The sequence below is a fragment of the Lissotriton vulgaris genome, chromosome 9 (genome assembly GCF_964263255.1).
Source record: "Lissotriton vulgaris chromosome 9, aLisVul1.2, whole genome shotgun sequence".
NCBI lineage: Eukaryota > Metazoa > Chordata > Amphibia > Caudata > Salamandridae > Lissotriton > Lissotriton vulgaris.
Genome location: NC_141697.1, coordinates 937,614,863 through 937,630,736, shown reverse-complemented (window position 1 = coordinate 937,630,736; position 15,874 = coordinate 937,614,863). Strand labels below are relative to the sequence as shown.

The 15,874-nt window shown below is 41.2% G+C and overlaps 1 protein-coding gene across 2 annotated transcripts in view; it reads right to left on the bottom strand.

The window, feature by feature from the left end:
- Nucleotides 1–12,003: 12,003 nt before the first annotated feature.
- Nucleotides 12,004–15,874, bottom strand: part of NICN1 (nicolin 1, tubulin polyglutamylase complex subunit) — a 145,607-nt gene continuing 141,736 nt past the window's right edge. For both annotated transcript variants that reach the window (XM_086938785.1, XM_086938786.1), the window contains 2 exons: nt 14,563–14,667; nt 12,004–13,284 (listed from right to left, as the gene is read on the bottom strand). In XM_086938785.1, coding sequence (XP_086794911.1) covers nt 13,243–13,284; nt 14,563–14,667 — 147 coding nt within the window. In that variant the 3' untranslated portion in view covers nt 12,004–13,242. The remainder of the gene's footprint in view (nt 13,285–14,562; nt 14,668–15,874) is intronic.

Genomic DNA, 15,874 nt, shown 5'->3' with positions numbered 1-15,874 from the left:
GATTTCTTTCCCTCTAAATAGTCATACACTCTCATTTTAAATATTGCCCTGATTGTGTTTACACCATAGTGGGAGATAGACATATTTCTATTGAGCAGGGTAGAATAGAACCAATTAAGACAACTCACGAGGAGGTAGCACCGGCCCATGTGGACATGCGTGCTAGGGTATCAATGCTACAGCAACAATACTGGCTGCCGTATTAACCCAAACAAACTAAAACCTTAATGCGACAATGTAATATTTGCCAACTAATACAACACTCTACTGTTCCAAGACCAGCGCAGACTCCCCTTACTATCTCTGATCACCTGATCGGAACAAATATCAACTTAACCTACTTTAATTTCATAGTAGTTTTTGTTCATTTATACTCCAGATTCCTGTGGGTTTGTCCACAAAGAAATGCTGATGGTCAACCAGTCATAAAAACCTTGCAGTGCCTAATAGCAATGCAAGCAGTTCATACTTTCATTCAGATATCAGTGTGCATTCACAGTTAAGGCATTTTGGAATGCAAGGTCTACTCCTGGAACACAACTGCTATACTTGTACCCGATCCATCAAGAAAACAATGGGAGGGGGGGGGGGGTCACCGAACGTGCCAATGATATGCTTAAATAAGCCTTGACCAGTACGTATTTAGTACAGGACTGAGGTGGCTACATACTCTGTATGGTATTCAGAGAGCATTAAATAATTTGCCTAGAGGAATATTAGGTGGTCAAATTTGCTAGAGTATTTATCTATGTGATTGATATCCCTGAAAAGGTGGCAATACAAAAATTGTTTGGCCTGGGAACGTTTAAATCTTTTACAGAACATTGAATAGGTCAGAACCCAACTATCTAATGAGAAGAATTGGGACTCTGCCACCAGAGAACATAATGTTTCTAAAGCTACTGAAGAGTGGCTGACCAAAGTGGGAGAATAGTTCAAGAAACGATTCCTGATAAACAAGTTTTTAGACCATCTTACAGACCACATGTTCCAGTCGTGAAGTAGAAGGCAGATGAACAGTAATCTTGCCTCGGTTGCCTTGTTCAAAGAAAAACAGGAAGGTGTCCATCAATTACGTAAAAAAAGCATAATGTTTCAGATTCTATGTAGCAATCCCTCTTGATACCACAATGCCTTTGGGGTAGATCAACAAAGCATCTCTCTACTAAGCAAGAACTGCTACTAGAAGATATTGGACAATTGGTAATCACCGAAAACGTCTTGTTTGCGGTTTCACCACAGATATCTTATTACCACCGTTGTCCTATTTCTGGATTTTTGCTTGTGTGCATTTCTTTTGATGTGGATTATATTGTTGATTATAGTCTCATGCTAAAAACCTTGGGATTAAAATTGACAACACCCTTTCATTAAAATCCCAAATCACAGGTCTCACCAGTACATGTTTTGGTCTGTTAAAAATGCTGCGCAAATTCCTTCCTTTGCTTCCTTTGGTCCACAGGAAGCTGACGGTACAGGCTTTAATTTGTTCCAGGCTCGACTACTCCAATGTCCTCTACCTTGGTTTGCCAGACTACCTCCTGTACAAACTTCAGGTAGTCCAGAATTCCGCGGCAAGGGCCATTTTTGGCCTACCCCGCCATGCTAGGGCATCGGAGTTGCTTCTTTCCCTTCACTGGCTTCCTGTCAGGAAGCGGATTACATTTAAGGCTCTTACATTGAACCATAAGGCACTCCACTCGGTAGGTGCCTACTACATTCAGAAACGGCTTTCTCTCTATAAGCCCACTCGATCTCTCAGATCTGAATTTCATGGCCTGGCAACTGTTCCACCCATCAGGAAAGTCAGGATAGGTGGACGCTCGTTTAAACATCTCGCCCCTAAACTGTGGAACTCCCTTCCTGTCGATCTGCGCCGCACTCCCAATCTGCTGGCCTTTAGAAAGGCCTTGAAAACTTGGCTTTATAATCAATAACTGGTATGTCCTCAGTCTCCTCTTCTCTTTTCAGCCATGGGTCAGAAAGCGCCGGGACACTCCTTGGAGTAGCCGTGCGCTATATAAGACACCCATTAACATAACATAACATAACATAAATGCAAACTACATTCCCGCTATAACTGTACTAATTGTAACTGCATTCTTCTTTTCAAAGAGAACGTCAGGATGATCATGCGGTGAACAAAACTGAGAATTTTGTGCTGGACGTTGTGGTTTGGGAAAAGGTCACCTACCAGTTCATGGGACCCACTGAATTCATTTAGATTTCCTACATTTAAAACATTAATTAGATAATTTAATAATTTCTAGTTCTTTTCTAGCTCAATAGGACAACTTGTCTGCTTATGCTGCTACACTTGACAATAAAGAGATTTATTATTTTGACAATTATGGTCATTACTACATTCACGGAACCAGTACTCGTGGAAAAATACACAATTATACACAAAGAGAACATTGCCGGGCCCTGACCACAAAAAAGTTTCCTTATTTCAATACTGCTGACAGACGAAACCCATTATCATTTTATTATGTTCAGTAACCAGAAAAATGTCAAAAGAACCTGATTACTAGTCACTAGCCTATATATTCTAGACAACTAATTGAAAATCTTATCATACATGGCTATGAGGATTAGGAAGAAAATATAACAATAATTTATTTGGGGAACAAAATTCAGGGAAAGTCAGAGTACAGAGGCCTTATTAACTGTATGTACTATTCCTGAAGAAATGTTTTTTTTCCATTCAACGGGGAATTGTAACCTATTAAAGTTTTGAAGACACCTTCTGTTCCAAAAGTAAATTCAACACAGTTTTCGAATTGGGAGTGGAGAACAATTATTACAGATACTGATTTGAATGAAGTGATCCAGAACGGTACCTATAATTTGACTGTTTTAATCTGAACTGGTAGTCCTATGGCCAATTGATACTAACATGTGTTGAATCACTTTCTTTCCAAGACTCCTGGTACTTTAGCTAATCGGTCAGACCTGAGGTTTAATAGATTAACACACATGACTGTTACCACATACAGTGTGTCATACCTGCCGGTCCTGCCATATCAAGCATGTGGGTATCGGCAAAGGAGTATAAAACTCCTCGGCTCTCAAACTGGAACGCTTTGCGTTCTAGTGTTTGAGATCAGACATCTCTTCCGGGTCACTTACCTTTTGTAGTTCTTCCGGTACGCCGCTGGGTGTCACGTTCATCGTCGCGCCTGCTCCTCATGACTCCTGTCGTCTCTCTCGGATCCATCGCCAATTCGCCTCTAGGACAAGAAGAGATTAAGCACTTTGTTTACATCCCAAAGAATTATGTATATAGTTCCAACGGAAGGGACAAACATATTCCGATGTCTGTTCTGGGGAACTGTTAATTGGGGAGTGTGCTGGTAATATGGCTGACGAGAACGTTTTCATTGCTCGGTAAGCCTTTCCTTTCAAAGTCAAAGAGGACAAGAAGTTCAGGGTCTGTACAACGCCGGGCCCTACACGAACCGTACATCTCTGGAGGCACCAACCCAATCATCTCGACCAGGTGGACATCTATCTCAGTTGTTCGGTCAGCCAGGCCTTTGATCAGAGGAACTTTGAATCGTTCCCTGTAATTTTCCATGGCATCAAAAAAAGTTTCCCTATTAACACAAGGTGCTGCGGGTTCCCTGAGGATCCAAAACGAGATTTGGAAACAGGGGACAGAGGATTGGAGAATCCTAAGAAAGTTCCATCAAATTGGGATACCAGACTAGTGACCTCCAACTTGGCGTGGTGACCACCATCCCCGCCTTCTGTCTTCTAACCTGACCTGATATTCGTGTTGAAGGAGAGAAATGCATACCCCCTTCTCTTGACTCCAATCCTAGAGAAAAGCGTCTGTCACTATTGCTTGTGGGTCTGGCCTCCAACTGAAGAACCCCTCCATCTAGTGGTCCAGACGTAATGCAAACAGGTCTACTGTGAAAGGGCTACATCTATTTTCTATCACTTTGAACACCATTGGGTGCAACTACCATAGACTCATATCTTGGAGATATCTGGAGTGCCAGTCTGCACTTCGTTGGCTGTGCCGGGGAGGTGTTCCGCTATTACTAAGATGTTGTTGTCCAGACAGAAATGCCTGAAGCTCCTGGCGAGTTCGGACAGGGCTTTTGATCGTGTCCCGCCTAGGTGGTTGATATAACGCACCCCTGAGATGTTGTCCATTTTTTGCAACATGCAGCATTGCACCCTCTCTTTGGTCCAGCAGTGTACTGTGAATGATCCTGTTAGCAGTTCTAGACAGTTGATCTGTAACTGTTGATCCTGCACAAACCACTTTCCTCCTATGGACGATTCCCAGCATCTGGCACCCCATCTACTTCTGCTGGTATCCGACTCTATAACAATAGCCGTATTGGAACCGAATATTGCTCTCCCATTCTACACTCCCATGTGCGTGAGCCACCATCTCATCTCTTCTTTGGCATCCTCCATTAATGGGACCATTTCCGAGTACTTCAAGCTTTTGCGTACGTTATGAGCTTTCAGATGCTGGAGTGCCCTGTAATGGAGCAAGCCTGGAAAAATCACCTGAGTTGACGATGAAAATCGGTCTACCTCTTGAGAGATTTTTCTCAGGAAAGTTCAATAGGGTTTTGTGGAGTTCCTGTCTGATTCTGATCTTCACAATCTTCTTTGAAGGGAAGCTCAGTGTGGTTTCATGGAAAGTCTACGACAAAGCCCAAAAATGTCATTTTCTGGGCCGGTGTAAGCAGCGCTATCTTCACATTGATGATGAACCCCAGACCTACTAGGAGGTGCACTGTTGCTTGAAGGTGTAAACGTAGTTTCCTTGAGAATTGATCTAGTAGGAGGAAGGATATCATTCAGGTATGCTATGAAGCATATCACCTGTCCCGGAGGTTCTCCCTGGTGAGCATAATATTTGTGTCCATGTTTTTAAGGGAATTGAAACTTTCTGTTACAAAAGCTAGGACATTTTTTATGTGTCTGCTTTTCTTTTGCTTTTCACTGCACATATATTCATTCCGGTTTGCCTATATCACATTCCACAAAACCACTGTTTGCCTATAATATTTTGCACATAATCACTCATATGTTTGCTGAATTCGTATTGAATATAATCACATGAATGTTTGCAATGCATCTATCTTAATTATCATTCTGGGGATATTGTAAACACTGTGCTTTTTCCTTTCAGGAGACTCTAATAATTCCTCTGTATATGCTTTATAGGATTCTTTAATATGCTAAATGTGTCAGAGAGACAGGATAATCAAGCTGACACATTTATATCAATGGTGTTTATCCTCTTGCTGAGTTTTTCATAAAATCTTGTTATCTAAAAGGCCGATGTCTTTAAATTCCACACTGTTTTCCATTTAGAAAATCAACTTAATAACTATGTCACGTTTTTTTTATTATACTCTGTTAAAAAAAAAACAGGTATCAGGCTACAGGTCTGGGAGGGACTTCGCACCAGGGATATTTTGCAGAAGAAGGCATGCCAGATTAAAACACCCGGTTTAATCAAAGGCATCAGTGAAAAGAGTCAAGGGGCCTTTAAGGGTCGCTGTGTGGGGCAAGGGCTGCACAACTACAATAGGAAATAGCCAGCCTGCTATTCTAGAATTAAAACAGGTATACTATGCCCTCAACCTCCAAAACTCGATAATCGGCTTAGTATTTACTGATTAAGGTAAAGCTAGCATATCTCCTAGAAGTAGCAGAATGAAGGTGTGTTAAGACTTTAAATTTCAATAACAATGTTAAAAGTGCTCTTGTTGTTTTTGTTATCTTCAACCTGCTCCCCTGCATTACTGTTCATATTCTGTGTGGTTACTATTCACAATATATGCACTAGACTAGCATTTTAAAATAAACACTTTAAAACACGTTTCTTTGTGCAATTCAGTGACAAAAGAGTGTTTGGACTTTCATTGTGTCTCTGAACTCACCTTTTGGGAGTGATGGTTGCCAGGAAATACTTCTTATGTAAAACTGCTCAGTGGGTTGTGTATGGGTTGCAGTCCAACTAGATTTCAAATTTGTGTTGGCACATTGACTAAGCCCTTCTGCTAGTGTGGAAGAAATAAAAAGCTTGCAACTCTAGGGGGGCCCTAGAGAACATACCATCATAGCCATGTCTAAAACTTACAAACCCTCAGTCACATCCACCTTTTTTCATAAGAATTTGATTTTTTCTATGCACAACTTACACTACTCAAAGTTTAACACAAAATCAGTGATAGATTTATCATTATCTATACAGAAGAGATTATATTTTCTACAGAAAAAGAAATGTTGCAATAATTATCAATTACATTGAATGGTAAATTAAAGAAATGTGAATTTCACAATGAGTCAACTTGGTTCTTAGTAAGGTGTAATGTCTAGGAGCTGGTGCGATAGGTCATTCCTTGATTCCGGCTACACAGGAATGTCTAGTTATGAATATGTTTTCTAGTGGCTTAGATGCTGATGTTGGAACCCAGAGGCTTGTATTCTCATCTCGACTGCAGCACTTGACTACTGAGTGTATTATGGGAAAATCTTTTTATCTACATGTATCTCAAGTCTGCAATCTGTAAACAAGCATTTGCAATGCAATAGGTCTCGCAGCATTAAAGTTTGAGTTACTGGCATTGTAAACGACAATGTTTTGCATTAATTTTTTGTAATATAAGCACTGTCATTCAGGCTGCTCATTTATTTGCCTTGTTAGAGACATCTTTCCCCAAGTACTATTTAATGGAACACATCCCTTTTTTCTTCCATTCCCTGCTAGGTAAGGAAGATAAGATATAAAAAAGCACAATTTCTCCTTGCTTTGCACCACTGCACATTTCAATTATCTGGCCCACTGTGTATATCATGCGATGACATAATGATAGCACAGTGAGGGCCCCTGAAGTACAGAAAACTGGTGGGGCAGTTCAGTGGGTTGATTCAGTAAAGATTTATGTATCATCTGATGAAGTTCATTCACTCGCATAGTGAGTGACCCAACTCAGCCTTTCATCATTCCAAGGCGGGACAAAATGTGAACCACAGGACTGGTTGATAGAGTCATTGTTGATTTACAGTGCTATGATGTTGCAAATCTATAGAAACGCATATCAGAAATTATACAATTAATAAAGACCATTATACGACAGCACACTGCATGCGATGGGCCCCGATTGGCTCTCTGATGTGGCGTGAGATAAACGCACAATGTCTCAATTGTGAACACATTTTTATGCACCGCGTGCAGTGACAACAAAGGAGATCTGCTGAAAGCTAATTGTCCGCCATTACAAAAGAGCTCTCTTCATAGATATACCTGCAGAGGCGCAATAATGGAGCCTTCAGCCCTGGTCGACCAATGTGATGCAGGTAAGTCATGCAATGAATTGACAAGGGAGATGGGGAGGGAGCCATGCCAGAGGACGTGTTGGCAACTTGCAGCGACTGCACACGACATGTGCAATGAAAGCTAGAGTAAATAAAAGAACCAAGAATAGAGCGTAGGAGAGGGGGAGCTGGGGGTGCCGAGAGGAGGATGGACAAAGAAAGCACAGATCCGTCATGGTAGGGGTTTAGTTTTATACATTGCATTAATCATTTCCAGTCACATCAATCAGAAGAAAGATAAGTGCCAAGTAAGAAAGGAAAAAGTAGAGGAAAGACATGAAGGAAGAAAAGAGAAATTAAGAAAGGAGAAGAGGAGAAATGATGACGATTAGAGTATAATACAAGGAAGTAGCGAAAAGCGAAAACGAAACTTTCCAGCCGTGCGGCTGTCTAACTAAAATGGGCGAGAACGCGCTTCTAGCCGAGACCTAAAAACTGAAGCCCCCGAAGCCCGCTTACCGCTGGCGCTGTGGTGTGCGTGACGAAAACTACCGTTGGGCGGGACTTCCGTTTCCTGCTGGAAGCTCGCGCCCACTGAGTGGCTGGCCAGGAGAGGAGCAGTCAGGAGAGGAGCAGTGGTGACGCGGGGCTCCCATGTCCGATGGAGAGCCCCGCGGTGGCGGCTGAAGTCCAGAGTTGCGCCGATGAGATGAGTGGGGCTTAGTTGTAGCGGGGGGTGTCTGTGCGCGAGCTCTTGTGTGTGTGCGGCGGGGGGTGGTGGTCGTGTGTCTCTGTATGTGTACGCTCCTGTGTATGCGTGCGTGTATGTGCGCTAGTGTGTGTGTGCGTGCATGTCTCTGCGTGTGTGCCTGTGTGTGTGTGTGTGTGTGTGTGCGCGTGTCTCTGTGTGGGTGTGTGTGTGACTAGCCTGCCGGAATCGGAGCGCGTGGTTGTGCGCGCCACCCGCTCCGATCCCATTCTGGCAGATGCGCGCGGCCAGGTCTTGTCTCCTGGAAAGCGAAGCCAGTAACAATAGGTCTCTGGCGAGACCGCACTTTCGTGCGGTTAACGCCACGAGACCTAAAAAACTAATACTGTCCTAAGTGTTCCCAACTCCTCTCCATCAAATTATGATTTCTGTAATTCAGTATCACCTAGACCTCACTCCAGTTACACCTTTAATGCATGAGATCAGAAAAGATGTGGGTTTGTTGGGCAAGGCAAATAGGTCTTTCAGAAATCGAAAATATGCATTTTACTGTTTAGCAGTTTTGCAGCGCTTTTATGAAACAGAAGAATTTAACAGTGAAATCTACTTGTTTAATTTCATACTTGGGACAGTTTGCTCTTAAGTAAATTTAGATTCTAAAATGCACAAAGTTGCACATTTTTGCAAATATACAAATGCTGCGGAATTAGAATATACAATTTGTAAAAAAAAAGACTGGCAGTTATGTACATAGACAAAAACGTAAACTGTGCCAATGACACTCGCAAAAAGATACCACTTGGTTACGTTATTAATAGTGGTATTCGGTAATATGTTAATTACGACCAAGTTGTGGTCTTGTTCATCAGCAACTTTGTTTATTTTCTCAGCTCATGCAAGAAGACCAGGAGACAGATGAAAGACGTGGTTGTGTGCATTAATTGGTTAGTCCTATGCATGAAGGTGGGGGACCAAAGAAGATATGGTCACCAATCTTCACCTGAAGAAAGACTGAAGGGTAATCTGAAAAATATCTTAGATGGCCAAGATTGTTTAAATTGTGATTCAGCTTGTGTAAAGTACCTATTATTTGAAAGAGGCTGATAGCAAGCTTAGGTTAATGGAACAAATGATAATGTGGAAGTTCACTTACTTAAATTGATGGAGTCGTAGTTGTATTGCAAATCAAAATGCTATGGATGTATTAGTTACACCTTTTAATATTGTTTCATATGAAACTAAATACCTTTAGCCAAAGGTTTATTTAGTGTGAAGATATTAACAAGTCAAGTGTTAAGTATGGGACAATAAGTCACTGGGTTTCCAATTCATTGCCTTGAAATTTCCAAGTGTATATAGGGACGTTTTTTTGTGGTGAAAGAAAGTCTAAATACTTAATTCGTCAATGGTTGCCTGAACCAATTGTGATTGGGTTCAGATCTCGGAATAAAGTGCCCCCACTCCCCATTCTAAGACTCGATGTGGCATGCTGGTGATGGATAGCACCCCGGGAAGTAAAGTAGAAGACTAACCTCGCTTTGTTCTTATTCTGTTTTTTCTAACCCCCCCCCCAGACGACTGGAGCACCCCTGAAATGCGAGAAAGCCAGAAGGAAGGAGAACCTGACGTGAAGACCCCTTAACTGGAACTGGGAACCCCCAGAGACTTTCATATGTTGAGCTTACCCATCCACGGATGGTAAAAACCCCATGGATTTTTACTTTCTATCCTAGTTCCTTTCCCTGTTCTTGTAAACCCCAGGAAGGACTGACTTTCTCCTAAATCCCCCTCCCCCCATTAAACCAGTTAGGCCTGGAAAAGCCTCATAAACTTGACCTCACTTTTTCTGGTGTCTTGATTAAAAAACCTATTCGTCCCGTGCCACACCCCCTCCTTGGACTGGAACTTACAACAGTTTTAAATCCATGGAGGGAAATCTCTCCTTGATCCAGGGTAGCACATAGTACAGGCATAACATAACGTTGGGAGAATTGTTTATGTTATCTAGCTGCAAGTGGATTCATATGTCATTTGTGAAAATTTGGAGGTTTGTGTGGTACTGTTCAATAAATTCTGCCCGGAGACATACGTAAATGTTAAACAACAGAGAAATGATGGTTGTGGAATGCTATAATAACCGAGAAAAAAGAACGACCAGATGAAGGAGGTTCTGAGATAAAGTTGGACTGAATGCTCCCCAAAGAAACAGCAGGAAAGGAGGACGGAGTTCCCAAACAAAAAACAATCTGAGAGACTGAAGGCAGTACCTTTAAAGCCCAGCAGGGTAGCTTTAAAATAGATTAGAATTGCAGTTTAGCTGGAACAGATGTAGACAAACACCTGCCCAGAGGGAGTCCTTGCAAAGTAGCAATAGAATGCACCTTCAGGAATTCAGTCTTGGACAGGACCTAAAGGAGATCTAAACCATATCCGGTTTGGACTGGAGAATTTGTTGGCGGAGCCGTAGCACCTCACAGGGAAGCAGGAGTTGTTGCTGTCTTTGACATAAGGCACAGGGAGAGGTGCAGTGTGCACGATCGTAATGCTGCCGCAGGATACTCCAAGTTAAGACAGCCACCCTAGAAACCAGGCCTTTAGGTGTGTACACAGTACAAGTCATGCACTAAGCACAAATTATATCATGAATGTAGGACCAAACACAGAGAGAAGAACTTTTACAAACCTCAAGGTACTTGAGCCAACCATCCCACAGTTCAACATGACATGATTAGTTCAAATTCATACTTGTGTTCCAGTGACATAAACCAAAAGGAGAAAACTGCTGGATATGGTCTAGAAATCTACTTGGAACAACAGCATTCAAAATCAATCTGACACTAGATTCATGATGATAGTCAAAGGAATGGCATGGCATATTTTGGACTCAGCTTGGAAGGAACTAGTGAAGAGAGAAGGATGGCCATACCAACTCACATATCTGGTACAGATGGAGTTGGAATCGCTTCTTCTCATCATGTTGGAGACTTTGAAAGGAAGCTTCTTACAGATGTTGCAATACACTTCTTTGTTTTGTCAAGATGGCAAAGAGTGTTATTTATGGCAGACCCCAATTTCACATAGAAAAAGGATTTAAGAATGAGCTGTGAATGCAGCCTATATGTGTGGTAGCTGAGGGATAAGAGTAATTGCATTCTGAAGATGGATATCCAAGGACAGTGGGTTGTTCAATTACTATAAAAATGTCTACAACTGAGAGAAATATTGTGATCTCTTGCGTTATTATATGAAAGGAAAGTCAAAGTAAACGCAATGTATTTCAAACACTGACACTATATATCAGCAGGAGGTGGAGTCTTATGTAAGTGAGAGAAATGTTGCACCTTACTGAAAAAAAGTTTCATTTACCATAATCACAGAGTAATCCTTTGCAGGTTGTTTTCTGATGAAATCCTTACTAGAACATACGAGAGATGATGTGGAGGATGTAAAAATCTAGCTTTACAAAGGTAATTAGTCTTAGCTTGGCACAGATGGAGACACAACCATCTTATTTTCTTGTCTAAGCAACAGTCACTCAAAATTAGGTACTGGAGTTTCTGTTGTTGAACCTGCTCACACATTTTCCTGGTTCATCTCCATGACCCTTATTAACCCTGATTGAATTCTGCTTTTCAATGCCACCCACAGCCACCCCTACTCTTCAGAACTTTGTTTTCATCACAAATACTTGGTAAGTGGTTGCTTTTCTTTCTTTTCGTAACTCTGGGCGAACCAAACGTGGACATTTCAATAAATAAACAGATACATCTCTGCCATGTATTAATGACAAATGAGTGATGAATCGAACATTCATTATAGTACACAGCCTTCATGTAGTATTGACAACCCTATGTACTGTGCTAAGCTGTAGCACTAGACAATTATTTCACAAGGTATACAAGTATAACAGAAGATTAATATAGACCTAAGCAAATAAGGAACAAGGAGAAGACTATACACACACACACACTGAAATAAAGTCAAGAAACAGGCAATTCTGTCAGAGCTTTGAGAAATGAATACTGAAATGCTCATTTAATGGTTGAGTTTGGTAAAAATGGTGCTAGGAGAAACCTTCTTACTTCAACAGTTCTTAAATAAGAAGACATCAAGATATCTTGTGATGCGCAACATAAAATACATAAATGGTAGAGGTTACTGGACACGGTTTGTGCAAACTATGAAGCTCCTCTGTTTCAGTAATAGGAGGAGGAACACCTTCTTGCAGACACTGGAAGCACTGCATGACATTGTACTGAAGAGAGAATAAATCTGAACCTTCATGAAAATACCACATTTCTCGGAGAGAGAGAACAAAATCCTTGACTATGTAAACCGCCATATCACTTCCAGTAAATGAAGCAAATAGCCACTCGAGCCCTAAATAGATGAATAATAACAGATCCTTTAGAGACTCCTGCAACTTAGGAGAGACATCACATCACGAAGTAGCTGCCTTAAAAACTAGGTTGCGATGAGAAGTTATGCATGATGGTTGTTTCAGCTAGCAATCCGGGACATTAGCCAGTGTTTAATTCTATGATGTCTAATGAATGTTTAAACTTATGTTCAAAGTTGTTAGATCAAAGAAACAGTTATCAGTGGACATGGCACAACGAACACCAAAAAATTAGCAAAACAAAAAGTTACAAATAAATATAAAGAGGCACAATTTCTGAAAGCATCTTAACAGTCACATTAAGTGTTTCAGGGGAGGAGCTGGTCTCATTCTCAAGTGCCAGATTTTTGCTTTCAAATATATATCCTTCGGCTTATTGTAACATTTCAGTGTAATAAACTGGAAGCCTGAAAGTGTCTTCATGAGGATGGGAAACATCTTCTGCGTTCCATCTCTCCAAGTGTAAACACAAAGTCCACTGTTATGCTCAAGTACTAGCAACCAGTCAAGATAAGGTGGACGAATCAGGAGAGTCTTCATCCCTTCCTTACTTCACCTTCTTGCCACATCTCCGGCATGTCCTAGGATGGGATAGTGCAACAAATGTATCCAAGTTTAGTGTTGTGGCATAAACACAGGCACAGTCTTCCACACTTTTAGTGTGAGTACTTAAAAGAGCTGAGATGAAGCGGTGACATCAATGGACTGATTTGGAAAGACCATTCCTATACAAATGTCTTTCATTCCTTCATGCAGTAGAGGGTTTGTGAATAGACGCAGTAGTAGAGAGGCCCAGGGTGTTTTGTAAAACTGTCACTACTGCTTACGTAAGGAGTCAGGTGTAAGAAAGGAGATTGATATCGTAACAGCCATCCACCTGAAAAACAAACACAACATGGTAAACAAAATGCAGCAAACGCCTTTTGCAATTCCACCTGTTTTGTTTGGGACAAAGGAGAGAACAGACCGGGCTAACTTTCCAGAACTTTGCAAACATTTTAAATTGTTCACTCGCAGGGAAACATGTAATTCCACTGAAAGCTTTTCCAACAATGCAATAAATACTGGATTTGGAAACACACGACCCAGATTCCTGTGTAAGGTTTTCCATGCTAACATGCAAGTTGTATGCGCGAACTGATCAACATATTCCTGTACCTCTCCCTGCATTGTGAAGGGGAACATTGTTCAGACTGGAGTCCTTTTTTTTGACAGTTTCTTTCCCACCCTCTAATAAGGGGCACGTATTCATTTGTGAAGATCATTTGTAACAAATGTCACTATTCATTCACACCTTTCTAAAGAGTCGGAAAGAAACTACCAGCAACAAAGGACTGTAGTCTCAACAATATTCCCATTCAAAATCACTCTCTTTATAGCATTCTGGGACTGCCATACCCCTTAGACAGCACATCAAAGTTCGAATTCTAACATGAAGCAATAAAATAAAACACAAAAGTGTAAAAGAAGAAGACGCATAAATTCAAACGTTTTGAGTTTTTCTGTACCTAAAGATCAAACTATTACTTGAATTCTCCTTTGGTGTTCGATGTGACATTAATTGTGTGCCCTAGCTACTCTGGATGCAACTTCCATTCATAAGTTCACAGAAAAATGTGGGCTTTGGTATACAAAAACTAGAAGAAGGCATGGTCCGGGTCAGACCCTTCTGTTGGTGGGTGTTACAAATTAAACACAATACAAGTCATATGTTATGTTGATAAGAAGGTTGAACAAATGAGGGGCAATGAGATTGAGAGGGAGGAAATTGTAACCTTGTGGTGAAAAAGTACATATCAGATAGAGAAGAATACTACTTACACGTTTTTAGGAAAGTGGCTATGTAGGCTTTGGGAAAACGGGGAAAATTAGCAGGGTTTTGGAACAAAGTGATCTGAGCACCCCTACGCTACTGGATCGGGACATTGAGTGGAAGAAAAGAGGCACATGAGATCCAAGCTACTCAATTTAAAAATACTCTGGAACAAAAGGTAAAAAGCTGAAACGAAGAAATTATCTGTTATGGGTGCCTGCATATGTACAATTACACCCTGCGGATGCTCTACAGGTTTCTGAAGCCTAATCCCTTCAACTACAGATAGGATTCCCTTCATTCCGATCCAATATAGGCAGAAGGCACTCAGGGAATACTCACATCAAATCGCCCAATCCGTGAGGAAGTCTGATTAGCACGCATCATTTCCGTCAGGACCCACATCTGCTGGACCTCTTTCGATACTTTATCTGGATCAGGAAGCTCCTGGACAAGAGTGGAAAACTGCTAAACAACTAGTCAATTATCACAAAAAGTATTCTATTAATGCAGTGTAAATTTGTCACAATGGTACTTCTGAAAACTTTGTATCAAACCCAGAACTCCTCCCTGCTACCCAGTCGCTCTTCAATTCTTCTTTATGTGTGTAATTTGAGTAGGGCTTTAAAACATTGTATTGGTAGGTCACTGTACTGTGGTATCCCACTACTTCCCACCTACGAGGATGAAGGAAAGGCTGGATAGTGGCTTTCAGTGTATTAGTTGAGTACTGTCTCAAGTGATGCACTTAGTTTTCTCTAGCTCTGCTTCCACAGTCACACACTCCTTCACTCTGCGTTGGTCAATTTATTTATACTAGTGTATTATCAAACTATTATTTCTGACTGTGGTCTTGACAAGGTGCCCTCTACCCAACTTGTTTACCGTCAAGCCTTTGCAATCGTAGGATATCAGTTAGCAGGCATCAGTTAGCAGGCAGAAAATGACATCTTCTGAATAGGGGTGCTTCTTTAAATGCTTCATCCACCCTTAGCTTCTCTCACATTAGAGACTGGTGTTCTCAGTAATTTGAAGCATCCATTCCATTTGGTTGTTCACTTCCACTGTGACACCATATACCCCTTGCATTGTCCTGGATCAACCCCAAACCTCTGTCTCTCTTTCAGCATTCTGAAACTGCACAGTTTTGTTGCTAAAGCTATATTTTCCAACACGTCTAGAAAAGATTTTAAATTGTCACTGCTTTACAATGTAGATATTCTTGTTTGGTTTGAAGCTGGTTTATATTTAGTTTGTTTTATTTCATTGATTGCTCTTTTTTACTCATTTAAGTATGCAGCATTTCGTAAAATGTTGTTGACACCTTTCATTGTGTTGATACATATGGCAAAGTTAACTTATATGAATAATTCATACCATTAATTAATGTAGTGAACGCAACTGAATAAACCCACCCAGGGGAGAAGACTCAGTAGGAGTCAAAGGGCCTTAACAGCATAGCTTCCCAGCATACTTCCAAAAGCCTTGTCAGTAAAGATGTCTCACAGACATCCTTAGCATGTTATTATAGTGAGACAATGATCTCTTTGTAGCTTCCATTTCTTTCTACTCCTTTTTAGGTTTTGCCTCGCCGAAGATGCGCTCTGCGCATCTTTTCGGCGCAGGCGAAATCCTGTTGAGAACCGTAGGGTGG